This window comes from Leucoraja erinacea, unplaced genomic scaffold (assembly GCF_028641065.1).
Source record: "Leucoraja erinacea ecotype New England unplaced genomic scaffold, Leri_hhj_1 Leri_230S, whole genome shotgun sequence".
Taxonomy (NCBI): Eukaryota; Metazoa; Chordata; class Chondrichthyes; order Rajiformes; family Rajidae; genus Leucoraja; species Leucoraja erinaceus.
Genome location: NW_026576131.1, coordinates 61,359 through 87,967, shown reverse-complemented (window position 1 = coordinate 87,967; position 26,609 = coordinate 61,359). Strand labels below are relative to the sequence as shown.

General features: G+C 48.7%; 1 protein-coding gene across 1 annotated transcript in view; it reads left to right on the top strand.

The window, feature by feature from the left end:
• Positions 1-26,609, top strand: part of atf6b (activating transcription factor 6 beta) — a 47,158-nt gene that overhangs the window by 5,508 nt on the left and 15,041 nt on the right. The window contains 8 exon segments of the mRNA XM_055666288.1: positions 240-408; positions 3,557-3,751; positions 6,204-6,403; positions 9,783-9,968; positions 11,697-11,788; positions 15,937-16,083; positions 21,183-21,293; positions 24,108-24,207. Of these exon segments, the coding sequence (XP_055522263.1) occupies positions 240-408; positions 3,557-3,751; positions 6,204-6,403; positions 9,783-9,968; positions 11,697-11,788; positions 15,937-16,083; positions 21,183-21,293; positions 24,108-24,207 (1,200 nt within the window).

Genomic DNA, 26,609 nt, shown 5'->3' with positions numbered 1-26,609 from the left:
TGTTTCAATAAGATTCTCTCTCATCCTTCTAAACTCCAGAGTGTACAAGCCCAGCCGCTCCATTCTCTCAGCATATGACAGTTCCGCCATCCCGGGAATTGATAATCCTATCGCTTTGAAGACCAACATGCCATTTGATTTCTTCACTGCCTGCTGTATCTGCATGCTTACTCTCAGCACAATGAATGAAATTGTCTCCTTTTCTCCCAACCCCCCCCCCCCCCCCCCCCCCCCCCAAGGTTCACGAGACCCTACACACAGAGACAACGTGGCCTGTGGTGAAAACAGAGGACCCTCCCACGCCTCCGTGTACCTTTGGTGATGTCCTGAACCCACCACTGAATATCATTCAGATCAATGTGGTAAAGACAGAGCTCGGGACCTCAATGCTCAAGCAAGAGCCAGCAAGTAAGTGGCATTCTCCAAAGGTGCAGCTCCAAGCACAGAAATCACACAATTTAATAATGGCGTTGGAGCCATTCTTAGGGATGCAGTCGTGGGTGAAGAGGGAGTAGAGGAGAGGTTAAAATCACCCGCAACAATAAATGCCCCCTCTGGGTGAGCAGATAGATGTTTGCTGATAGCAGCTTGCAGCTCTTCCATTGCTAGCCTGACATTAGCGTCCGGGGGAACATAGATTGCAGTGATAACAGTCGATGTGAATTATCTGGGCAGATAGAAGGGCCTGCACTTTATCATCAGGTATTCCAGGTCAGCAGAGCAGTGACTACCAATCCTAACAACGTGCGTACACCATGTGTTATTCACATAAATGCACAGTCCGCCGCCCTTGGTCTTACCGGAGTCCTCCGCTGTTCTGTCGGCCCTGAAGACAGTGCGTCCCTCCAGCTCAATGGCGTTGTCTGGGATGTTGTCCTTGAGCCATGTTTCAGTGAATACCATGGCGTTGCAGTCGGCGATCCTTCTGTGTGTGGTGATCCGCAGCCGTAGTGCGTCGATTTTACTCACCAGGGCCCGGACATTCGCGAGGAAAATGCCGGGCAGAGCTGGCTGGTGAGGATTTGATTTCAGCCTAGCTCGATAGCCTCCCCGCTTCCCACGTCTTTGTTTGCGGTCTCTGCGCCGCCTCCGGGCACTTCCTGTCGGGTGAGCTGGCCCGCTAGACCACGGTGTCCTGGCGATCTCCGGCGGCAGTTGGAAGTCGCTTCTGGGGCTCGTTGTGTAGAGACGGCCGAGCTCCAGTAGCTCCTGACGGCCGTACAGAGTCTTCGCTCCAGTGCTCCGGGCGAAAACTAAGGTTTTCAGAAAATTAACCGAAAAAAACTAAATTGCAAAAACTACGGAGACGCAGAGCCTCGCGTTGTGCACGCGACACCATCTTGGATTAGAGTATATAATTATATTATGGTTAGAGTATATAATCATAATTATATTATGATTAGAGTATATAAATATATTATTATTATTAATTTGTCTCTACACAATTTGAGATTTGTAATAGAAATCAAATCACATGTGGGTAAAGATAATAATAATAATAATAAGATAATAAGATACATTTATTGTCATTTGGACCCCTTGAGGTCCAAACGAAATGCCGTTTCTGCAGCCATACATTACAAACACATAGACCCAAGACACAACATAGTTTACATAAACATCCATCACATCGCTGTGATGGAAGGCCAAAAAAACTTATCTCTCCACTGCACTCCCCCCCCCCCCCCCCGATGTCAGAGTCAAAGTCAAAGCCCCCCGGCTGGCGATGGCAATTGTCCCGCGACCATTAAAGCCACGCCGGGTGGTGCGAGGTCGCACACCGGGTCTTGATGTTAGAGCCCCCGGTGTACGCTCGCAGAGTCCCGCGGCCATTCCAAGCCGCGCGGGGCAGTGGTGTTAGGCCCCGCTCCAGGAGCTCTTCAACCCCGCAACTCGGGCGGGAGAAGTCGCTGTTGCGAGAGCCCTGAAAAGCGGTCTCCCTCCAGGGAGCCGCGGGCTCCCGGTGCCGCCGTCCACAGACCTGTCGTTGGAGCCTCCGACTCTCCGGTCGGGCCGCAGCAGCAGCAGCGCTCCTCCACCGCTCCACCCGTTCCGGACTCGGCCAGCCCCCGCAACGGCGACGGTGAGTTGTAGCACCAGAGTCCCCGGTCTCTTCCTGTTGGAGGCCGATCCTCGTTGCGGCCCCAACGACAACGGAAACCCGACGAGAAAAGGTCGGGTCTCCAGTGCAGGGAGAGATTTAAAAAGTTTCCCCCCCGCCTCCCACCCCCCCACACACACACCCCAACAAAAAATAACAAAAACTACATTAAAACACAGACAGAAAAATAATAAAACGCGGACAGACTGCAGAGGCCGCTGCTGGCCAGAGCCGCGCAGCCCACCAAGTGCACATTGTCAGATTTTATTAAAGGGTATTTTTATACATTTTGGTTTCACCATGTTGAAACTACAGCTGTGTTTATACATAGTCTCCCCATTTCAGGGCACCATTTTGGGACAGCAATATCATGTAAATGAAAGTAGTCATGTTTAGTGTTTTGTTGCATATCTTTTGCATGTAATTTCTACTTGGTGAAACCAAAATGTATAAAAATGGCCTTTATTAAAATCTGACAAATCTCAGATTGTGGAGTACAGAGGTAAACAAATAAATTATGGGGTGTTGGCCAAAACATCATGGAGGGCACTGTAGATGGGGCATGTTGATTGGTGTGGGCAAATTGGGCCCAAGGGCCTGTTTCCACGCTGTATCACTCCACAAAGTAACATTCGCAAATTTACAGATGACCACAAAGCTGGGCGGCAGTGTGAACTGTGAGGAGGATGCTATGAGAATGCAGGGTGACCTGGATAGGTTGGGTGAGTGGGCAGATGCATGGCAGATGCAGTTTGATGTGGATAAATCTGAGGTTATCCACTTTGGTGGCAAAAACAGCAAGGCAGATTATTATCTGAATGCCAAGTTGGGAAAAGGGGAAGTACAACGGGATCTGGGGGTCCTTGTTCATCAGTCTATGAAAGAAAGCATGCAGGTACAGCAGGCAGTGAAGAAAGCGAATGGCATGTTGGCCTTTATAACAAGAGGAGTTGAGTACAGGATCAAAGAGGTCCTTCTGCAGTTGTACAGGGCCCTAGTGAGACCACACCAGGAATATTATGTACAGTTTTGTCCGCAAATTTGAGGAAGGACATTTTTGCTATTGAGGGAGCCCAGCGTAGGTTCACCAGGTTAATTCCCGGGATGGCAGGATTGTTATATGTTGATAGAATGGATCGGCTGGGCTTGTATACTCTGGAATTTAGAAGGATGGAAGGGGATCTCATTGAAACAGAGGCCACAGTTTAAGAATAAGGGGTAAGCCATTTAGAACGGTGATGAGGAAACACTTTTTCTCACAGAGAGTGGTGAGTGTGTGGAATTATCTGCCTCAGAGGGCGGTGGAGGCAGGTTCTCTGGATGCTTTCAAGAGAGACCGCATGGCGTACTCCTGCACCCATTGTCTATTGATTATTGACACTATCACAAGGCGTCGTCTCTGTAATATCTGGCCATGTGGTTTGAGGTAACCTTGCTCTTTCCTCCTTGCTCCAGTACAAGCTGCCACCAGCGTCAAGGCCAGCAGCATTGTGTGCAGCAGACCCACCCTCCAGCCCAAGCCAGAGGTGGTGACCATCCTGCCCGCCCCTCCCGGCAGCAGCCCTGCAAAGACCATCATCCTGCAGTCTGTGCAGACCAGTCTCCCTGTGTCCCAGCCACAGGCTCTGCCTCTCAAGCAAACCATTCCAGGTATGACCATCGACACATACTAAATATTTACTCATTCTTACTATTGAGGGAATGCAGCGTAGGTTCACCAGGTTAATTCCCGGGATGGCGGGACTGTCATATGTTGAGAGAATGGAGCGGCTGGGCTTGCACACTCTGGAGTTTAGAAGGATGAGAGGGATTCTAATTGAAACATATAAGATTATTAAGGGCTTGGACACGCTAGAGGCAGGAAACATGTTCCCGATGTTGGGGGAGTCCAGAACCAGGGGCCACACACAGTTTAAGAAAAAGGGGTCGGCCATTTAGAACGGAGACGAGGAAACACTTTTTCTCACACAGGGTGGTGAGTCTGTGGAATTCTCTGCCTCAGAGGGCGGTGGAGGCCGGTTCTCTGGATACTTTCAAGAGAGAGCTAGATAGGGCTCTTAAAGATAGTGGAGTCGGGATATGACGAGAAGGCAGGAACGGGGTACTGATTGTGGATGATCAGCCATGATCACATTGAATGGCGGTGCTGGCTCGAAGGACCGAATGGCCTCCTCCTGCACCTATTGCCTATAACAATATACAGCTCTGGGGTTAGTTTTACACAGACCAATGAACCCATTGACCTGGGTTTCCTCCCACGTCTTTTGGATATGGGAGGAAACCGGAGCACCCGGAGTGAACCTACACGGTCACAGGGAGAACATGCAAACTCTGTACAGACAGCACCTGTAGTTAGGATTGGAGCCAGGAAGGGAGAGAGACACACGAAGTATCTGAGACCACCAGAGAGAGACACGCAGATGCACATACACAGGGAGATCCAGAGAGAGGGACAGGGAGAGGGACAGGGAGAGGGACAGAGAGAGGGAGAGAGAGGGAGAGAGAGAGAGAGAGAGAGAGAGAGAGAGAGAGAGAGGGAGAGAGAGAGAGAGAGACAGAGAGAGAGAGGGAGAGAGACAGAGAGAGAGAGAGAGGAGAGAGAGAGAGGAGAGGAGAGAGGGACAGAGAGAGGGAGAGAGAGAGAGAGAGGGAGAGAGAGAGACAGAGAGAGAGAGAGACACATTGGGACAGGGAGAGGGAGAGGGAGAGGGACAGGGAGAGGGAGAGAGAGAGGAGAGAGAGAGAGAGAGAGAGAGGAGAGAGAGAGAGAGAGAGACAGAGAGAGAGAGAGAGAGAGAGAAAGAGAGAGACAGAGAGAGAGAGAGAGAGAGAGAGAGAGAGAGAGAGAGAGAGAGAGAGAGACAGAGACAGAGACAGAGAGAGAGAGAGAGAGAGAGAAGGGGGAGACAAACACACAAACAGAGAGAGACACACACACACGCGCGCGCATGCACCCACACACCCACGCACGGTCACAGAGAGAACGTGCAAACTCCACACAGACAGCACCCAAGGGCAGGATTGAACCTGTGTCTCTGGTACTGTGAAGCAGCAGCTCCAGCAGCTGCAACACTACCACAGTGTTGTGGTGTACTAATTACTTTAGCCACTGGATGGTGCCGGAGAACAACATCAACTGCAGGCTTCATAGATCCAAGCAGCACAGAACAGGCTAATGGCATTTTGTCTATGGTCTAGCAAGGGCACGATAGGGGTAGAATTAGGGGGTAGATCATTAGGCCATTCGGCCCATCAAGTAGGCCATCCACTCTTCGCCATTCACCGCCAATATAATCATGGTTGATCCAACTCGGTATCCTCTCTCCTAACCCCCTGATTTTAGCCTCCCCCTCAATATACCCCTGACACCTCAAGTACCCTCTGAAGAAGAGATTTCGGCTCCTGTGTGAATCTACGTTTCCTAACCTATTTCCTTCGCTCCAAGAGATGCTGAAACGTTGCTATTTCCTTCGCACTGCCACCCGAGAGTTTCTCCAGCTTTTTTGTGTAGCCCTGACACTAACCCCATTTTACAGCACTTGTTGTTCTTTAGTTTAGAGATACAGTTTAGTTTAGAGATACAGCGCACAAACAGGCCCTTCAGCCCACCGGATCCCCGCCGACCAGCGATCCCCACACGCTAACACTATCCTACACCCACTAGGGATTTTAAGAATAAGGGGTAAGCCATTTAGAACGGAGACGAAAAAACACTTTTTCTCCCTGAGAGTTGTGAGTCTGTGGAATTCTCTGCCTAAGAGGGCGGTGGAGGCCGGTTCTCTGGATGCTTTCAAGAGCTAGATAGGGCTCTTAAAGATAGCGGAGTCAGGGGATATGGGGAGAAGGCAGGAACGGGGTACTGATTGGGGATGATCAGCCATGATCACATTGAATGGTGGTGCTGGCTCGAAGGGCCGAATGGCCTACTCCGGCACCTATTGTCTATAGATAGATCAGCCATGATTGAATGGTGGAGTGGACTAGATGGGCTGAATGGTGTCATTCTGGTGCTGGAGTTACTGCAGCTCTCCGTGTGTGGCTCGCCGGTGTAAAGCAGCATCTGCAGTTGCTCCCTCGGCTGAGTGTGATGTTTCTGGGCCAGTGTGCAGGCAGTCAGTGGTGTCGCAGTCGGACCTGGTGAGGATCCCCGTGGAGGGACTGATGAAGGTGTCGGCAGTGAACGGGGCGGTCAACGGCAAGCGGCCGCTCGTCAACGGCAACGGGCTGACCATCACCAAACTTCCCGCCAAAGCCATCGTACCGGCGCCCGCACGCACGGGGCACGGCTCGTCCGAGATCGACGTGAGTACTGCCGAGTTTGTCCCCGCACGGGTTAATATCCACCGGTCTCCTTCTGCATTTGGACAGGTTGGGGGAGTGGGCAGATGCATGGCAGATGTAGTTTAATGTGGATAAAATGTGAGGTTATCCACTTTGGTAGCAAAAACAGCAAGGCAGATTACTATCTCAAGTTGGGAAAAGGGGATGTACAACAGGATCTGGGGGGTCCTTGTTCATCAGTCACTGAAAGTAAGCATGCAGGTACAGCAGGCAGTGAAGAAAGCGAATGGCATGTTGGCCTTTATAACAAGAGGAATCAAATATAGGAGCAAGGAGGTCCTTCTGCAGCTGTACAGAGCCCCAGTGAGACCACACCTGGAGCATTGTGTGGTGTTTTGGTCCCCTAATTTGAGGAAGGACATTCTTGATATTGAGGGAGTGCAGCGTAGGTTTACAAGGTTAATTCCCGGGATGGTGGGACTGTCATATGCTGAGAGAATGGAGCGGCTGGGCTTGTACACTCTGGAGTTTAGAAGGAGGAGAGGGAATCTCATTGAAACATATATGATTGTTAAGGGCTTGGACACGCTAGAGGCAGGAAACATGTTCCCGATGTTGGGGGAGTCCAGAACCAGGGGCCACAGTTTAAGAATAAGGAGTAAGCCATTTAAAACGGAGACAAGGAAACCCTTTTTCTCACAGAGTGGTGAGTCTGTGGAATTCTCTGCCTCGGAGGGCGGTGGAGGCCGGTTCTCTGGATGCTTTCAAGAGAGAGTTAGATAGGGCTCTTAAAGATAGTGGAGTCGGGGGATTATTAGGAGATGGCAGGAACGGGGTACTGATTGGGGATGATCAGCCATGATCACATTGAATGGCGGTGCTGGCTCGAAGGGCCGAATGGCCGACTCCTGCACCTGTTGTCTATTGTCTATTGAAGGGAATTGAATCATTGAATTAATACATTTTATTAGCCAAGTATGTATACAGCTGGCATCCTGGTGTAGTAGCAACAACCTGGAACTCAATGCTCTTAAGACAGTGGAATTGATAGTAGACTTTTGGAGAGGCACCCCTCCCCTCACCCCACTCACCATCAACAACACCACAGTCACATCTGTGGAGTCTTTTAAGTTCCTGGGAACCATCATCTCCAAGGACCTTAAATGGGGGGCCACCATCAATAGACAGTAGGAGTAGGCCATTCGGCCCTTCGAGCCAACACTGCCATTCATCGTGATGATGGCTGATCATCCACAATCAGTACCCCGTTCCTGCCTTCTCCCCATATCCCCTGTCTCCGTTATCTTTAAGAGCTCTATCTAGCTCTCTCTTTAAATTTTCCAGAGAACTGGCCCCCACCGCCCTCTGAGGCAGAGAATTCCACAGACTCACAATTCTGTGTGCAAAAGTGTTTCTGCATCTCTGTTCAAAATGGCTTACCCCTTATTCTTAAACTGTGGCCCCTTGTTCTGGACTTCCCAACATCGGGAACACGTTTCCTGCCTCTAGTGTGACCAACCCCTTAATAATCTTATATGTTTCAATAAGATGCCCTCTCATCCTTCTAAATTCCAGAGTGTACAAGCCCAACCGCTCCATTCTCTCAGCATATGACAGTCCCGCCATCCCGGGGATTAACCTTGTAAACCTACGCTGCACTCCCTCAATAGCAAGAATGCCCTTCCTCAAATTAGGGGACCAAAACTGCACATAATACTCCAGGTGTGGTCTCACTAGGGCCCTGTACAACTGCAGAAGGACCTCTTTGCTCCTATACTCAACTACTCTTGTTATGAAGGCCATCTACTCCACAGCCAAAAAGGCCCAACAGTGGATGTATTTCCTTCGGCAGCTGAGAAAACACAATCTGCCACAGGCAATGATGTCCAATTCTACACGGCCATCGTAGAGTCTGTTCTCACCTTCTCCATCATGGTCTGGTTTGGCTCAGCCACCAAGCACGACACCCAGAGGCTGCAGCGAATCGTCCGATCAGCTGAGAAGTTTGTTGGCTGTAACCTTCCCTCCATTGTCGAACTGTACACTACAAGGGCCAGGAAACGAGCGGGCAAGATCATCTCTGACCCCCCTCACCCTGGCCACAAACTCTTTGAATCACTTCCCTCTGGAAGGCAACTCCGGATTGTCAAAGCTGCCACAGCCAGACACAAGTAGTAGCTCTACTCAATAACCAAAAGTCTCTAGCCTCCTTTTGCTCTGGAATTTTATTTAATTCCCATGTTTTATCAATAATGTTTTATTACTAATGTTTAGTTTTTTATGTGTGATTGCTAACTGTCACTGTATGCCATGTTGTTACTTGCGGGCGGAGCACCAAGGCAAAATCCTTGAATGCGAATACTTGGTCAATAAACTTAATCATTCATTCAATCATTCATTCAATGGTTCGGGAGTGGTAGTGCATGGGTGGTGGGTGAGTGAATGGGACAGGGGTAGACACAAAATGCCGGAGTAACTCAGCGGGACAGGCAGCATCTCTGGATGGGGTTAAAGCAGGGGGGTTGAAGTTGTTCCTTAGTCTGGTGCTAACAAGGTGTGGATTGGGAAAGGCACTAATTGAAGAGCAGTCATGGTGGCGCAGCGGTAGAGTCGCTGCCTTACAGCGCTTGCAGCGCTGGAGACCCGGGTTCCATCCCCACTACGGGTGCTGTCTGTACGGAATTTGCACGTTCTCCCCGTGAGTTTTCTCCGAGATCTTCGGTTTCCTCCCACACTCCAAAGACATACAGGTTTGTACGTTAATTGGCTTGAAGTAAATGTAAAAATTTTCCCGAGTGGGGGTAGGATAGTGTTAGTGTGCGGGGATCGGTGGTCGGCACGGACCCGGTGGGCCGAAGGGCCTGTTTCCGTGCTGTATCTCTAAACTAAAACATGATTGCAATCAAACAGTTTCACTGCTTAAAAAACAGACAACTCACAAACATTTGGTAGACCAGTTCAAAACTTTACTTATTATCGGCCAATGGAAGTGGTAAGGAACTCCAGCCAAGTGAACAATACCGACACTTCCCTGTCCTCATTCCACTGCCCCGAACATAGTAAAGGCATCAGACATTGGTGCAAGGTATTTTACATATTAAAGACATCGGCCATTTGTCAATACCTCTTAGTGAGATCAATCTAGCTTTATCTCTGCTTTCTCCCTCGTCAAATGGTAGACACATGTTATAGTCATTCATTATCTCAATTTACAGCAACCTGAGGCAAACCTAGACTTGCCTTTCTGTATTAATCTACTGGAGAAAAGCCTGATTTGAGACTAAATATAAGCTCTCAGCTAGCCCAGGAACCAATTTAATATCTTCTTATATTTTTAACATAATTCAGCCTTAGCACGCTCCGCTAACGGACTCTCCTCCCCCCCCCCCCCTCTCCTCAGATCAAGCTGCTGAAGCGGCAGCAGCGGATGATCAAGAACCGGGAGTCGGCCTGCCAGAGCCGCAAGAAGAAGAAGGAATACCTGCAGGGGCTGGAGGGCAAACTGCGGGAGGCCCTCAACGAGAACGAGAAGCTGAAACGGGAGAACACGCTGCTGAAGAAGAGGCTGGACAGCATTGTGACTGAGGCAAGGACACACATACTTCTGCACTGTATTGTCACTCACCTCAGAATAAATAGCAGTAGAATTAGGACATTCGGCCCATCAAGTCTACTCCGCCATTCAATCATGGCTGATTTTTCAATAGACAGTAGACAATAGGTGCAGGAGTAGGCCATTCAGCCATTCGAGCCTGCACCGCCATTCAATGTGATAGAAACAGGAACATAGACAATAGGTGCAGGAGTAGGCCATTCGGCCCTTCGAGCCTGCACCGCCATTCAATATGATCATGGCTGATCATTCAACTCAGTATCCCATACCTGCCATCTCTCCATACCCCCTAATCCCTTTAGCCACAAGGGCCACATCTAACCCTCTTAAATATAGCCAATGAACTGGCCTCAATTACTTTCTGTGGCAGAGAATTCCACAGATTCACCTCTCTCTGTATGAATATTTTTTTTCTCATCATCCACAATCAGTACCCCGTTCCTGCCTTCTCCCCATATCCCCTGACTATCTTTAAGAGCCCTATCTAGCTCTCTCTTAAAAGCATCCAGAGAACCGGCCTCCACTGCCCTCTGAGGCAGAGAATTCCACAGACTCACAACTCTCTGTGTGAAAAAGTATTTCCTCATCTCCTTTCTAAATGGCTTACCCCTTATTCTTAATCTGTGGCCTCTGGATCTCTTCCTCCTATCCCCATTCTCCTGCCTTGATGGGCCAAATGGCTTAATTCTTCTCCGATCATAAGTGTATTTGTACAATACCAGAGAAATTTCAGCACCGAACATTAACCATGTCATATCTCCACTGTTTCAAGTCGTATGGTGTTATTTTGTTCAGGGATTGTTACTGAAATGTGTAAGGGATAGCAGAGGTAAAATCAAGTTAGGATTTCAAAGTTGCTCTCGAAGTTATGGGAAACTTCAGTAGAGTGAAAAGCTTTTATTTGTTGCCTGCTATCCAGTCAGTGGCAAGACTATACATGATTACATCAAGCTGTCCACAGTGTACAGATACAGGACAACGGGAATAATGTTTAGTGAGGGGTAAAGTTCCATGAAAGGTAGTTTTAAGGTCAACAATGAGTTAGATGGGAGGTCAGGACCGCTTTCTAGTTGGTGAGAGGATGGTTCAGTTGACTGATAACAGCCGGGAAGAAACTGTCCCGGGAAGAAACTGTCCCTGAATCTGGAGGTGTGCGTTTTCACACTTCTGTACCTCTTGCCCGATGGGAGAGGGGAGAAGAGGGAGGTGAGACTTGTGAACCAGGGGCCGCACGCAGTTTAAGAATAAGGGGTAAGCCATTTAGAACGGGGATGAGGAAAGACTTTTTCTAACAGAGAGTTGTGAGTCTGTGGAATTGTCTGCCTCAGAGGGCGGTGGAGGCCGGTTCTCTGGATGCTTTCAAGAGAGAGCTAGATAGGGCTCTTAAAGATAGTGGAGTCAGGGGATATGGGGAGAAGGCAGGAATGGGTTACTCATTGTGGATGATCAGCCATGATCACAGTGAATGGCGGTGCTGGCTCGAAGGGCTGAATGGCCTACTCCTGCACCTGTTGTCTACTGAGACTGGTGAGACTGGTCCTTGATGATGCTGCTGGCCTTGCTGAGGCAGCATGATGTGTAGATGGGGTGAGTGGAAGGGAGGTTGGTTTCTATAGAGAGCGTGTGAGGAGAGGGTTGCAGGGTCTGGTTTGTACTGCTGTGTTGTACTGATGAGCACCCTGTGTGTCCCCACTACTCCAGAACACCGGGCTGAAGCTGGGCTCAGGAAACCGCAAAGCAGCCTGCGTGATGGGCTTCCTGCTCTTCGTCGCCTTCACCTTCGGACCAGCCAGGTGAGACATGTGGCTTACACAACTATGACATGACCTCCCAACCTCTATATACTCTTGCTGAAGTTGGTGGAACCTGTTATAGAGTGATACAGTGTGGAAACAGGCCCTTCAGCCCTACTTGCCCACACCGACCAACATGCCCCATCTACACTAGTCACAGAGTGATACAGTGTGGAAACAGGCCCTTCGGCCCTACTTGCCCACACCGACCAACAATGTCCCATCTACACTAGTCACAGAGTGATACAGTGTGGAAACAGGCCCTTCAGCCCTACTTGCCCACACCGACCAACAATGTCCCAGCTACACTAGTCACAGAGTGATACAGTGTGGAAACAGGCCCTTCGGCCCAACTTGCCCACACCGGCCAACATGCCCCATCTACACTAGTCACAGAGTGATACAGTGTGGAAACAGGCCCTTCGGCCCAACTTGCCCACACCGGCGAACATGCCCCATCTACACTAGTCACAGAGTGATACAGTGTGGAAACAGGCCCTTCGGCCCAACTTGCCCACACCGGCCAACAATGTCCCATCTACACTAGTCACAGAGTGATACAGTGTGGAAACAGGCCCTTCGGCCCTACTTGCCCACACCGGCCAACAATGTCCCAGCTACACTAGTCCCACCTGCCCACGTTTGGTCCGTATCCTCCACACCTGTCCTATCCACGTACTTGTCTAACTTTCTTAAATGCTTGACAACACATTTCCTACACACTCCAAGCCTTATCATTCAGGGTGGATAAAGGTCAAGGATTGGACAGGCTAGATGCTGGAAAAATGTCTCCAAGTTGAGCGAATCCAGAACCAGGGGTCACACAGTTTAACAATAAGGGGTCGGCCATGTAGGACTGAAATGAGGAAAACATTTTTTTAATCAAGAGAGTTGTGAATCTGTGGAATTCTCTGCCACAGACGGAAGTGGAGGCCGATTCGCTGGATGCTTTCAAGAGAGAGTTAGATTTGGCTCTTGGGAATAAAGGAATCGAGGGATCTGGGGAAAAAGCAGGAACGGGGTATTGATTTTAGATGATCAGCCATGATCACATTGAATGGCGGTGCTGGCTCGAAGGGCCGAATGGCCTCCTCCTGCACCCATTTTTCAAGAGAGAGTTAGATTTAGCTCCTAGTGCTAACGGAATCAAGGAATATGGGGCAAAAGCAGGAATGGGGAACTGATTTAGAAGATAAGCCATGAACATATTGAATGGCGGTGCAGGCTCAAAGGGCCGAATGGTCTACTCCTCTGCCTATGTTTTTATAACATGGTGCCCAGAACTGAACACAATATTCTAAATGCGGCCTCACCACATCTTACACAACTGAAACATGACCTCCCGACGTCTATACTCAATACTCTGACTGATGATGGCCAATGTACCAAAAGCATTTTTGACCACCTTATCTACCTGCGACTCGACCTTCAAGGAACCACGCACCTGCTCTACAACACTCCCCAGAGGCCTGGCCATTCATAGAAACATAGACAATAGGCGCAGGAGTAGAGGCCATTCACCCCCTCGACCCTGCACCGCCATTCAATATGATCATGGCTGATCATCCAATTCAGTATCCTGTACCTGCCTTCTCTCCATACCCCCTGGTCCCTTTAGACACAAGGGCCACATCTAACTCCCTCTTAAATATAGCCAATGAACTGGCCTCAACTACCTTCTGTGTCAGAGAATTCCACAGATTCAAGACTCTCTGTGTGAACATTTTTTTTCTCATCTCAGTCCTAAAAGACTTCCCCCTTATCCTTAAACTATGACCCCTTGTTCTGGACTTCCCCAACATCGGGAACAATCTTCCTGCATCTAGCCTGTCTAACCCCTTAAGAATTTTGTAAGTTTCTATAAGATCCCCCCTCAGTCTTCTAAATTCTAGCGAGTACAAGCCGAGTCTATCCAACCTTTCTTCATATGAAAGTCATGAAATCCCAGGAATCAGTCTGGTGAACCTTCCCTGTACTCCCTCTATGGCAATAATGTCCTTCCTCAGATTTGGAGACCAAAACTGTACGCAATACTCCAGGTGTGATCTCACCAAGACCCTGTACAACTGCAGTAGAACCTCCCTGCTCTTATACTCAAATCCTTTTGCTATGAATGCTAACATACCATTTGCTTTCTTCACTGCCTGCTGCACCTGCACGCCTACTTTCAATGACTGGTGTACCATGACACCCAGGTCTCGTTGCATCTCCCCTTTTCCTAATCCTCTGGAACGTTTGTTGTTGTTTCCCTGTCTGAATCCTCTCAAGGATGACGCAGGGCCAGCGCACAGTCCTGTGTTCAGACTTGTCCTCATCTGATCTGTGTCTGGAGACTGCACCATTCAACACGTAGTTTAAGATTCAGAACAAATCTCACCTGTCACAACACTGCTTGCTATTATGCAAATCCCCATAATTAACCCCCACCAAGCAGAAGCACTTTGCAGGCCTTTATTGGCCAAGTATTCACATACAAGGAATTTGCCTTGGTGCTCCGCCCACAAGTGACAACATGACACACAGTGTTCAAGAAAGAACTGTAGATGCTGGAAAATCGAAGGAAGACAAAATTGCTGGAGAAACTCAGCGGGTGCGGCATCATCTATGGAGCGAAGGAAATGGGTAACGTTTCGGGCCGATAAGGTCTGAAGAAAGGTTTTCGCCTGAAACGTTGCCTATTTCCATCACTCCATAGATGCTGCTGCACCCGCTGAGTTTCTCCAGCATTTTTGTTTACATGACATACAGTGACAGTTAAGAATGAAACATAAAACACTAAACATCAACAATAAAACATTATCGATCAACATGTGAATTAAATAAAATACCAGAGCAAAGGGAGGCTACAGATTTTGGGTTATTGAGTAAAGCTACTACTCATGAGGAAAAAAGGCAGTTTTTCCTTGGCCCGACCTCCGTCAACAGAACTGTTTTTACAATAGACAATAGACAACAGGTGCAGGAGGAGGCCATTCGGCCCTTCGAGCCAGCACCGCCATTCAATGTGATCATGGCTGATCATCCCCAATCAGTACCCCGTTCCTACCTTCTCCCCATATCCCCTGACTCCGCTGTCTTTAAGAGCCCTATCTAGCTCTCTCTTGAAAGTATCCAGAGAACCGGCGACCACTGCCTTCAAGCAGAGAATTTCACACTCACAACTATCTGGGTGAAAAGGTTTTTCCTCATCTCCGTTCTAAATGGCTTACCCCTTATTCTTAAACTGTGGCCCCTGGTTCTGGACTCCCAACATCGGGAGCATGTTTCCTGCCTCTAGCGTGTCCAATCCCTTAATAATCTTATATGTTTCAATAAGATATCCTCTCATCCTTCTAAATTCCAGACTATACAAGCCCAGCCTCTCCATTCTATCAACATATGACAGTCCCGCCATCCCGGGAATTAACCTGGTGAACCTACGCTGGGCTCCCTCAATGGCAAGAATGTCCTTCCTCAAATTTGGAGACCAAAACTGCACACAATACTCCAGGTGTGGTCTCACTAGGGCCCTGTACAACTGCAGAAGGACCTCTTTGCTCCTATACTCAACTCCTCTTGTTATGAAGGCCAACATGCCATTTGCTTTCGTCACTGCCTGCTGTATCTGCATGCTTACTTTCAATGACTGATGAACAAGGGCCCCCAGATCCCGTTGTACTTCACCTTTTCCCAACTTGACACTATTCAGATAGTAATCTGCCTTCCTGTTCTTGCCATCAAAGTGGATAACCTCACATTTATCCACATTAAACCGCATCTGCCCAGCATCTGCCCACTAACCCAACCTGTCCAAGTCACCCTGCATTCTCATAGCATCCTCCTCACAGTTAACACTGCACCCAGCTTTGTGTCATCTCAGGAATTAACCTGGTGAACCTACGCTGGGCCTCCCTCAATAGCAAGAATGTCCTTCCTCAAATTTGGAGACCTAAACTGCACACAATACTCCAGGTGTGGTCTCACTAGGGCCCTGTACAACTGCAGAAGGACCTCTTTGCTCCTAGACTCAACTCCTCTTGTTGCGGTGGGAGGCAGCAACTCCAGCACTGCGCCACCATGCCGACTGTAAATCAACACTGAGTCAGACAGGACGGGGCATCTTGTACTGTTGACCTTGCTCATGTTTGCGTGTGCCTGTGCCATGACAGTATCATAGAGAAGAAGACGGACATCTTCGAGACCCAGGCGGATGATACCTACCTGCGGCGGCATCTTCTGACTTTCAAAGAGGAGCGGGCCACGGAGAGCACAACACAGCAGGCGGCAACAGATTACAAGCTGCAGGAGAAATTCAGGTAGACTCAGCCCATTTGTCCTCTCCTCGGTAGGAGGCGGCACAGAGTGGTAGAGATGCCGCCTCACAATGCCAGAGACCCTTTTCTCCCCCCACTTCTCTCTCCCTTCTCTCTCCCTTCTCTCCCCCACTTCTCTCTCCCCTTCTCACCCTTCTACCCCCTTCTCTCCCCCCCCCCCCGCTCTCTCTAAAGTTCTTACGTACTCTGTGGCAACCGTTTACCTTCCTCTTCATCGCGCAGACAGCGCTCCTCCGCTCTCCATAGCCCCCACCTTCACGATGTGTGTGTTTAACACAGAGAGTGGTGAATCTGTGGAATTCTCTGCCACAGAAGGTAGTTGAGGCCACAGTTCATTGGCTATATTTAAGAGGGAGTTAGATGTGGCCCTTGTGGCTAAAGGGATCAGAGGGTATGGAGAGAAGGCAGGTACAGGATACTGAGTTGGATGATCAGCCATGATCATATTGAATGGTGAATGGTGCAGGCTCGAAGGGCCGAATGGCCTACTCCTGCACCTATTTTCTCTCTCTCTCACTCTCTCTGTGCGTGTGCGTGTGTGTGTGTGTGTGTGCGTGCGCGACTGTGCGTGCATGTGGTTGGTAGCAAGGATCCTATAGGATCTTTGGTCGGTAGATGCAGCTCACGCTTCAGTCGATCCAGCTCGAGGCTTTCCAGGTGAGTGAGCAAAACCTCCGACGACCTCATGGAAACCTTGTGTCGCGGGCAAGGTCACCAGAGATTTCCGTTCAGGTTTCCTAAGTGGGACAGGGGCATTATCTAGCTCTCTCTTGAAAGTATCCAGAGAACCGGCCTCTAGATAGGACTCTTAAAGATAGCGGAGTCAGTGGATATGGGGAGAATGCAGGAACGGGGTACTGATTGTGGATGATCAGCCATGATCATATTGAATGGCGGTGCTGGCTGGAAGGGCAGAATGGCCTCCTCCTGCACCTATTGTCTATTGATGTCGACTAGGTGGTAGGTTGTCGTAGACATTGTCGTGGGGGGGGTCCAGTCGCTGGTTTTTCAGCGACCTGCTACGACTGTGACAGTCGCTGAACAAATCGCCTAATTGGGACAGGCCCATCAGTATGCGGGGATTCACTGGTCGGTGCAGACTCAGTGGGCCGTAGGGCCTGTTTCCACGCTGTATCTCTACACAGTTGATAGTTCCTCATTTGACATGAACGAAACCACAGGGCACAGCAGGGTTTTTTTCTGATTAAAGCAGGAAACGGCAGAATGTCTCTCCCTCAGGGCATGGTGATGAATAATAATTGTGGGGGTAAAGTTGCAGACAGAGGGAGCTGGGGACGGGTAGTCAAGCTGAAGCCTGTAACCGTGATTGTTCACTCCATTCTTCACGGATGAATGAGATTAAATGGCTTAGAAGGATTTCATCCAAATCCTTAAATCTACTTTGTTTAATTGCTCTGCCTGTAAACCGATGCACATCTTTTCATTCATCCGTACCTGTTGATTCCTGCTCAAGGATCCGCGCAACTATGAACTTCCCGTCTCATAGAAACATAGACAATAGCTGCAGGAGGAGGCCCTTTGGCCCTTCGAGCCAGCACCACCATTCATTGTGATCATGGCTGATCATCCCCAATCAGTACCCCGTTCCTGCCTTCTCCCCATATCCCTTGACTCCACTAGCCCCTAGAGCTCTATCTAACTCTCTCTTAAGTCCATCCAGTGACTTGGCCTCCACTGCCCTCTGTGGCAGGGAATTCCATAAATTCCATAACTCTCTGGGTGAAAAAGTTTTTTCTCACCTCAGTCTTAAATTCTATGCTTCTATCTATGTTTCTAAATAGAAACATAGAAACATAGAAATTAGGTGCAGGAGTAGGCCATTCGGCCCTTCGAGCCTGCACCACCATTCAATATGATCATGGCTGATCATCCAACTCAGTATCCCGTACCTGCCTTCTCTTCATACCCTCTGATCCCCTTGGCCACAAGGGCCATATCTAACTCGATGACCTAAATGACCTCCCCTTTATTCTAAGAGTGTGGCCCCTGGTTCTGGGCTCACCCAACATTGGGAACATTTTTCCTGCATCTAGCTTGTCCAGTCCTTTAATCATTTTATATGTTTCTATAAGATGCCCGCTCATCCTTTTAAACTCCACCTAGTCTTTTTTTCAATCTTTCCTCATATGACAGTCCCGCCATCCCAGGGATCAATCTGGTGAACCTACGCTGCACTGCCTCAATCACAAGGATGTCCTTCCTCAAATTAGGAGACCAAAACTGTACACAATACTCCAGATGTGGTCTCACCAGAGCCCTGTACAACTGCAGAAGAACCTCTTTACTCCTATACTGAAATCCTCTTGTTATGAAGGCCAACATTCCATTAGCTTTCTTCACTGCCTGCTGTACCTGCACACCAACTTTCAGTGACCGGTGTACAAGGACACCCAGATCTCGCTGCACCTCCCCCTTACCTAACCTAACCCCATTGAGATAATAATCGTTTTTGGTGACTGCCGGCACCCGTCATAGGTCGTTTCAGGTCGCCAGAAATGTTCAGAATGTTGAAAATCCAGCGTCGACCAGAACAAGGTGCGAGGGGGTCACAGGTCAGATGGGGAGGGGGGGATCCGCGGACAGGAGCACAGAGGTTCTCTGGATACTTTCAAGAGAGAGTTAGATAGGGCTCTTAAAGATAGCGGAGTCAGGGGATATGGGGTGAAGGCAGGAACGGGGTACTGATTGGCGATGATCAGCCATGATCACATTGAATATGGCTCGAAGGGCCTAATGGCCTACTGCTGCACCTATGTCTATACATAGAGGTCTCTAAACTCGGAGTTCGTAAAGTTGCTTCAAGTCAAGAGTGAAGAGAGTTTATTATCATGTGTCCCAGATAAGACAATGAAATTCTTGCTTTCTGCAGCACAACAGAATATTGTAGGCATAAACACAGAACAGATCAGTGTGGGTACACAAAAATGCTGGAGAAACTCAGCGGGTGCAGCAGCATCTATGGAGCGAAGGAACTAGGCGACGTTTCGGGCCGAAACGTCGCCTATTTCCTTCGCTCCATAGATGCTGCTGCACCCGCTGATTTTCTCCAGCACTTTTGTGTACCTTCGATCTTCCAGCATCTGCAGTTCCTTCTTGAACAGATCAGTGTGTCTATATAGCAGAGAATATATATATACACACACAGATAAACAGATAAAGTGCAATAGGCTGTTATAGTTCAGAATTTAATTGTAATTGTGACTGTGGCTGTGGGGAAGTAGCTATTCCTGAACCTGGATGTTGCAGATTTCAGGCTCCTGTACCTTCTACCTGATGGTAGCGGGGAGATGAGTGTGTGGCCAGGATGGTGTGGGTCCTTGATGATGCTGCCAGCCTTTTTGAGGCAGCGACTGCGATAGATCCCCTCGATGGTGGGGAGGTCAGAGCCGATGATGGACTGGGCAGTGGTCACAACTTTCTGCATCCTTTTCCGCTCCTGGACGCTCAAGTTGCCGAACCAAGCCACGATGCAACCGGTCAGCATGCTCTCTACTGTGCACTTGTAGACGTTAGAGAGAGTCCTCCTTGACAAACCGACTCTCCGTAATCTTCTCAGGAAGTAGAGGCGCTGATGTGCTTTCTTTAAATGTAGCATCAGTGTTCTGGGACCAGGAGTCCAACATTCTGAACTGGGATTGTGCAGATTTGCCTCTATTCAATGTAACTTTTATCCAGTGTATATGTTCAGACATCCAATGAACGAGTTAAATCTGACTTTGGAATTCTACTCTTTAATCTTTAGTGGATCTGGCAGCTGCTGCCAACTTTCCCAGGGTTAGGCCACTGTGTATTTTAATTGCTCAGGTTTCCATGGTGACATTGCAGAAACTTTGCATTATGGCCCCTCACCTATTTATTGCTTATATTACTTCAGGATTGGCGTCTGAAATTCTTTGAAGCTTTGTATTTCTAAGAAGTACAAAGTGGTGCAGCAGTAGAGTTGCTGCCTCACAGCACCAGAGACCCGGGTTCCATTCTGACTACGGGTGCTGTCTGTAAGAGTTTGTACATTCTCCCCGTGACCTGTGTGGGTTTCCTCCCTGTGTTCCGGTTTCCTTCCACACTTCCAAGGGCTTAATTGGCTTCGGTAAAATTGTAAATTGTGCTCGGTGTGATATGACAATGGACAATAGGTGCAGGAGTAGACCATTCGGCCCTTCGATCCAGCACCGCCATTCAATGTGATCATGGCTGATCATCCCCAATCTGTACACCGTTCCTGCCTTCTCCCCATATCCCCTAACTCTGCTATCTTTAAGAGCTCTATCTAACTCTCTCTTGAAAGTATCCAGAGAACCGGCCTCCACCACCTTCTCAGGCAGATAATGCCATAGATTCACAATTCTCTGAATGAAAACGTTTTTCCTTATCTCCGTTTTAAATGGCCTACCCCTTATTCTTAAACTGTGGCCCCTGGTTCTGGGCTCCCCCAACATCAGGAACATGTTTCCTTCCTCGAGAGTGTCCAAACCCTTAATAATCTTATATAAGATACCCTCTCATCCTTCTAAACACCAGAACATACAAGCCCAGCCGCTCCATTCTCTCAGCATATGACAGTCCCGCCATCCTGGGAATTAACCTGGTGAACCTACGCTGCACTCCCTCAATAGCAAGAATGTCCTTCGTCAAATTTGGAGACCAAAACTGCACACAATACTCCAGGTGTGGTCTCACTAGGGCCCTGTACAACTGCAGAAGGACCTCTTTGCTCCTATACTCAACTCCTCTTGTAATGAAGGCCAACAGGCCATTGGCTTTCTTCACTGCCTGCTGTACCTGCATGCTTACTTTCAGTGACTGATGAACAAGGACCCCCAGATCCCGTTGTACTTCCCCTTTTCCCAATTTGACGCCATTTAGATAGTAATCTGCCTTCCTTTGTTTACCACCAAAGTGGATAACCTCACATTTATCCGCATTAAACTGTATCCGTCATGCATCTGCCCACTCCCCCAACCTTTGGGGCAGTGGCTCATCTGACGGTCCAGACATGCGCGGTGGGACTTGTGCAGGTCTGGACTCTGCTGACTGCCATCTTGTCTTCCTTTCACTCTCAGCAACATTACGATGGCCTACACCGAAGTGAACGAACTGGTACTTCGTGACATTGACCGCATCCTCTTCCCCTCTTCAGATTGCCGTCAGTTCAATAAGACAGAGTCGCTGAGGTAGGTTATTGGGGGAAAACATTGGGTCTCCACTCCACCCACATCCAGCTTCTCCCTGACCCGGGGCAGGAGGAGAAAAGGACACAGAGTGCTGGAGTAACTCAGCGGGTCAGGCAGCATCTGTGGAGAACATGGATAGGTGACGTTTCACAGAGTGCTGGAGTAACTCAGCGGGTCAGGCAGCATCTGTGGAGAACATGGATAGGTGACGTTTCACAGAGTGCTGCAGTAACTCAGCGGGTCAGGCAGCATCTGTGGAGAACATGGATAGGTGACGTTTCACAGAGTGCTGGAGTAACTCAGCGGGTCAGGCAGCATCTGTGGAGAACATGGATAGGTGACGTTTCACAGAGTGCTGGAGTGCCGGGTCAGGCAGATCATGTATGGTCGACGTTTCAGGTCTGAACCCTTCTTCGGATGCTGCCTGACCCGCTGTGTTACTCCAGCAATTTGTGCTTGTTGCTATTCGGCTGAATAATAATATAATAATAATAATAATAATAATAATAATAATATATTTTATTGTCATTGCATGTCAGTGCAACGAGATTTAGTTTGCAGCTTCCAACGGATGTCAAAATAAATAAATAAATAAATAAATAAACTGTGCGATGGGACCATCCGAGGGAGACAGTCCAGGGGGGGTGGGGATGGGGGGCACTCAGCAGGGCCGGTTCAGAGCCGCTATAGCTCTGGGAATAAAAACTGTTTCTGAGTCTGGAGGTTCGGGCGTAGAAGGCCTTGTAACATCTGCAGGAGGGAAGTAGTTCGAACCCTGCAGTCCGTTACAGGGGTGTGAGGAGTCTTTATGGATGCTGACGGCCTTCCTGAGGCACCGTGTGTGGTAGATGCCCTCCAAGGCTGGTAGCTGTTTCTCAATTTTCACTGGAGATTGGATTCAGAATGACTAGAAGGGTGGGGAATGGTCAGAGACCCGCGGACAGAGCACTACGAGATGAAGCTCAAGTGAAAAACAATTCACAAATTTGTCGCTTTTCAAAAATTCACACGTTCTAGAAGCAGAATACGACCATTTGACCCATCCTGTCTACTGTCCCATTCAATCATGGCTGCTCTATCTCTCCCTCTCAACCCCGTCCTCTTATTCTGTGGCGGTTTCGATGTGTCCTCACTTGTTTAACTACAAGGGCCAGGAAACGAGCGGGCAAGATCATCTCTGACCCCTCTCACCCTGGCCACAAACTCTTTGAATCACTTCCCTCTGGAAGGCGACTCCGGACTGTCAAAGCTGGCACAGCCAAACATAAAAAATACAGCTTTTATCCACGAGCAGTAGCTCTACTCAACGGCCAAAAATCTGTAGCCTCTTTTTTACTCTGGTACTTAATCTTCACATGTTTAAATTATGTTTTATTTTAAATTGTCCGTTGTGTGTCGTGTTTTTACCATGTGCGATCAAAGCAACAAGTCAAATTCCTTGTATGTGTGCAAAGTTATAGAACAGGCCCTTCAGCCCAACTTGCCCACACCGGCCAACCTGCCCCATCTACACTAGTCACAGAGTGATACAGTGTGGAAACAGGCCCTTCGGCCCAACTTGCCCACACCGGCCAACCTGCCCCATCTACACTAGTCGGATTCAGATTTAATTTTAATTGTCATTGTCAGTGTACAGTACAGAGACAACGAAATGCATTGAGTCACAGAGTGATACAGTGTGGAAACAGGCCCTTCGGCCCAACTTGCCCACACCGGCCAACAATGTCCCAGCTACACTAGTCCCACTTGCCCGCGCTTGGTCCATATCCCTCCAAACCCGTCCTATCCATGTACCTGTCCAACTGTTTCTTAAATGATGGGATAGTCCCATCCTAAACTACCTCCTCTGGCAGCGTGTTCCATACACCCACCACCCTCTGTGTGGAAAGGCTACCCCTCGGATTCCTATTAAATCTTTTCCCCTTCACCTTGAACATGTCCTCTGGTCCTCGATTCCCCTACTCTGGGTAAGAGACTCTGTGCATCTACCCGATCTATTCCTCTCTTGATTTTATACACCTCTATAAGATCTCCCCTCATCCTCCTGCGCTCCATGGAATAGAGACCCAGCCTACTCAAGTCAAGGCAAGAGAATTTATTGTCATGTGCCCCAGATAGGACAATTAAATTCTTGCTTTGCTTCAGCACAACAAAATATTAATACAGATCAGTGTGTCTATATACCATAAGACCATATATACACACATAAATAAGCAGACAAAGTGCAATAGGCTGTTATAGTTCAGAGTTTGTCCGAGCCAGGTTTAATAACCTGATGGCTGTGGGGAAGTAGCTATTCCTGAACCTGGACATTGCAGTCTTCAGGCTCCTGTACCTTCTACCTGAAGGTAGCGGGGAGATGAGTGTGTGGCTAGGATGGTGTGGGTCCTTGATGATACTGCCAGGCTTTTGAAGCAGCGACTGCGATAAATCCCCTCGATGGTAGGGATGTCCGAGCCGATGTTCAAGAAGGAACTGCAGATGCTGGAATATCGAGTGTAGACAGAAGTGCTGGAGAAACTCAGCGGGTGCAGCAGCATCTATAGAGCGAAGGAATAGGCAACGTTGGATGAAGAAGGGTTTCCGCCCGAAACGTTGCCTATTTCCTTCGCTCCATAGATGCTGCCGCACCCGCTGAGTTTCTCCAGCATTTTTGTCTCGGTCAGAGCCGATGATGGACTGGGCAGTCCCACGGCAACCCCTCCCTATAGCTCACACCCTCTAGTCCTGGCAACATTCTGGTAAAAACGAGGCCATACTTGGCCAATACAGTAATTTTGACTGACGTCTGATATTGTTGTGTTCTCACTGCAGGTTGGCTGATGAACTGCGGGGCTGGGTACACCGGCACCAAATCGGCAGGACCAAGTCTAACGAGAAACCAAAGCGGCAGAAGAAATTTAAGCAGGGTGCGGTAAGTAGCAGTTAGTCAGCGTTTATACCTAAGACTGTGGCCAGTCCGTCTAAAGGAGGGAGTGCAGCGTAGGTTTACTAGGTTAATTCCCAGGATGGCGGGACTGTCATATGCTGATATAATAGAGCGGCTGGGCTTGTATACTCTGGAGTTTAGAAGGATGAGGGGGCATCTTATCGAAACATATAAGATTATTAAGGATTTGGACACGCTAGAGGCAGGAAACATGTTGGCGGAGTCCAGAACCAGGGGCCACAGTTTAAGAGTAAGGAGTAAGCCATTTAGAACGGAGACGAGGAAACACTTTTTCTCACAGAGAGTGGTGAGTCTGTGGAATTCTCTGCCTCAGTGGGCGGTGGAGGCCGGTTCTCTGGATACTTTCAAGAGAGAGCTAGAGAGGGCTCTTAAAGATAGCGGAGTCAGGGGAGAAGGCAGGAACGGGGTACTGATTGTGGATGATCAGCCCTGATCACATTGAATGGTGGTGCCTGTTTGAAGGGCCGAATGGCCTTCTCCTGCAGCTATTGTCTATTGTGTATTGTCTATTGTATGGCTGGACCAGAAATGTCACCCATTCCTTCGCTCCAGAGAGGTTGCCTAACCCGCTGAGTTACTCCAGCATGTTGGGTCTGTCTTCCGTCATCTTTAGAGATGCGCACTTGGATTTCATCTTTCTGTTTAAATAACAATTGAAGTCCCTTCATTAAAATAGCCACAGAGAATTTGTAGGAAGGAACTGCAGATGCTGGTTTAAACTGAAGATGGACACGAAATGCTGGAGTAACTCAGCGGGACAGGCAGCATCTCCAGAGAGAAGGAATGGGTGACATTTTGGGTGGAAACCCTTCTTCAGGCTGATTAGTCGAGCCGAAACTTCACCCGTTCCTTCTCTCCAGAGATGCTGCCTGACCCGCTGAGTTACTCCGGCATTGTGTTACTAAGGCCAGGAAACGGGGCCTTCAGCCCTTGTCCATGCACCCCAAGATGCTCAAGAACTATGTGCCCATGTTTGGCCCATCCCTCTAAACCTATATACCTGTCAAATTGTCTTTACAATGTATAATGGTTTATGTGTCATTCGTAACTGTCACTGTCTGTCATGTTGTCACTTGTGGGCGGAGCACCAAGGCAAATTCCTTGTATGTGAATACTTGGCCAACAAACTTATTCATTCATTCATTCAATAGCCCCAGCATTCCCCACCAGAATATATATAGGCTTGTATTCACTGGAGTTTATAAGGATGAGGGGGATCTTATAGAAACATATCAAATTATGACTGGACAAGATAGATGCAGGAAAAATGGTCCCAATGTTGGGCGAGTGCAGAACCAGGGGGCACAGTCTTAGAATAAAGGGGAGGTCATGTAAGACTGAGGTGAGAAAAAATGGTTTCACCCAGAGAGTTGTGAAGTCACTGGCTGGATTTAAGAGAGCGTTAGATAGAGCTCTAGGGGCTAGTGGAGTCAAGGGATATGGGGAGAAGGCAGGCACGGGTTATTGATTGGGGACGATCAGCCATGATCACAATGAATGGCGGTGCTGGCTCGAAGGGCCGAATGGCCTCCTCCTGCACCTATTGTCTATGTTTCTACACTGTATATTGGAAAAATTATTCTACGGTGGTGCAGCTGCCGGTAAAGTTGCTGCCTTACAGCAAATGCAGCGCCGGAGACTCGGGTTCCATCCCGACTACAGATGCTGTCTGTACCGAGTTTGCACGTTCTCCCCGTGACCTGCTTGGGTTTTATACAATACAATACAATATTTATTGTCATTTGAACCTCAGTGAGGCTCAAACGAAATTCCGTTTCCACAGCCATACAAACAAAGACAATTTCCTACAGACATACACACAATTTAATTCACACAATCATCCATCACAGTGAACCCACTGTGATGGAAGGCAAAGTCTTTTCTCTCCCCTGTTCTCCATGTCTCTCCCGATGTCCAAGCCCCAGGTGGGCGAGGTAGTTTTCTCCTAGATCTTCGGTTTCATCCCACGCTCCAAAGGCGTGCAGGTTTGTAGGTTAATTGGCTTAGTGTAAATGTAAAAATTGTCCCTAGTGTGTGCAGGATAGTGTTAACGTGCGGGGGTCGCTGATCGGCATGGACCCGGTGGGCCAAAGGGCCTGTTTCCGCGCTGTATCTCTAAACTAAGAAACTCAACTAAGCTTCATTGAGTGGTTTTGTTGGAAGTAGTGAGTGCTTTTATTTATTTTGTACTTTCATGTGATCTTCTGTCTGTGGTTAAGTGGTCTGTTGTTAATTGTCACAGCTTGGTAGTGGGAACAGCAAGTTCTGACAATGCAGTTGTGTCCCAGTGAACAAGATGCCATCAAGATGTTGCCCAACTCGGGAGACTATTTGCGTGCTAGCCACAGAAGCTGATCCACAATCAG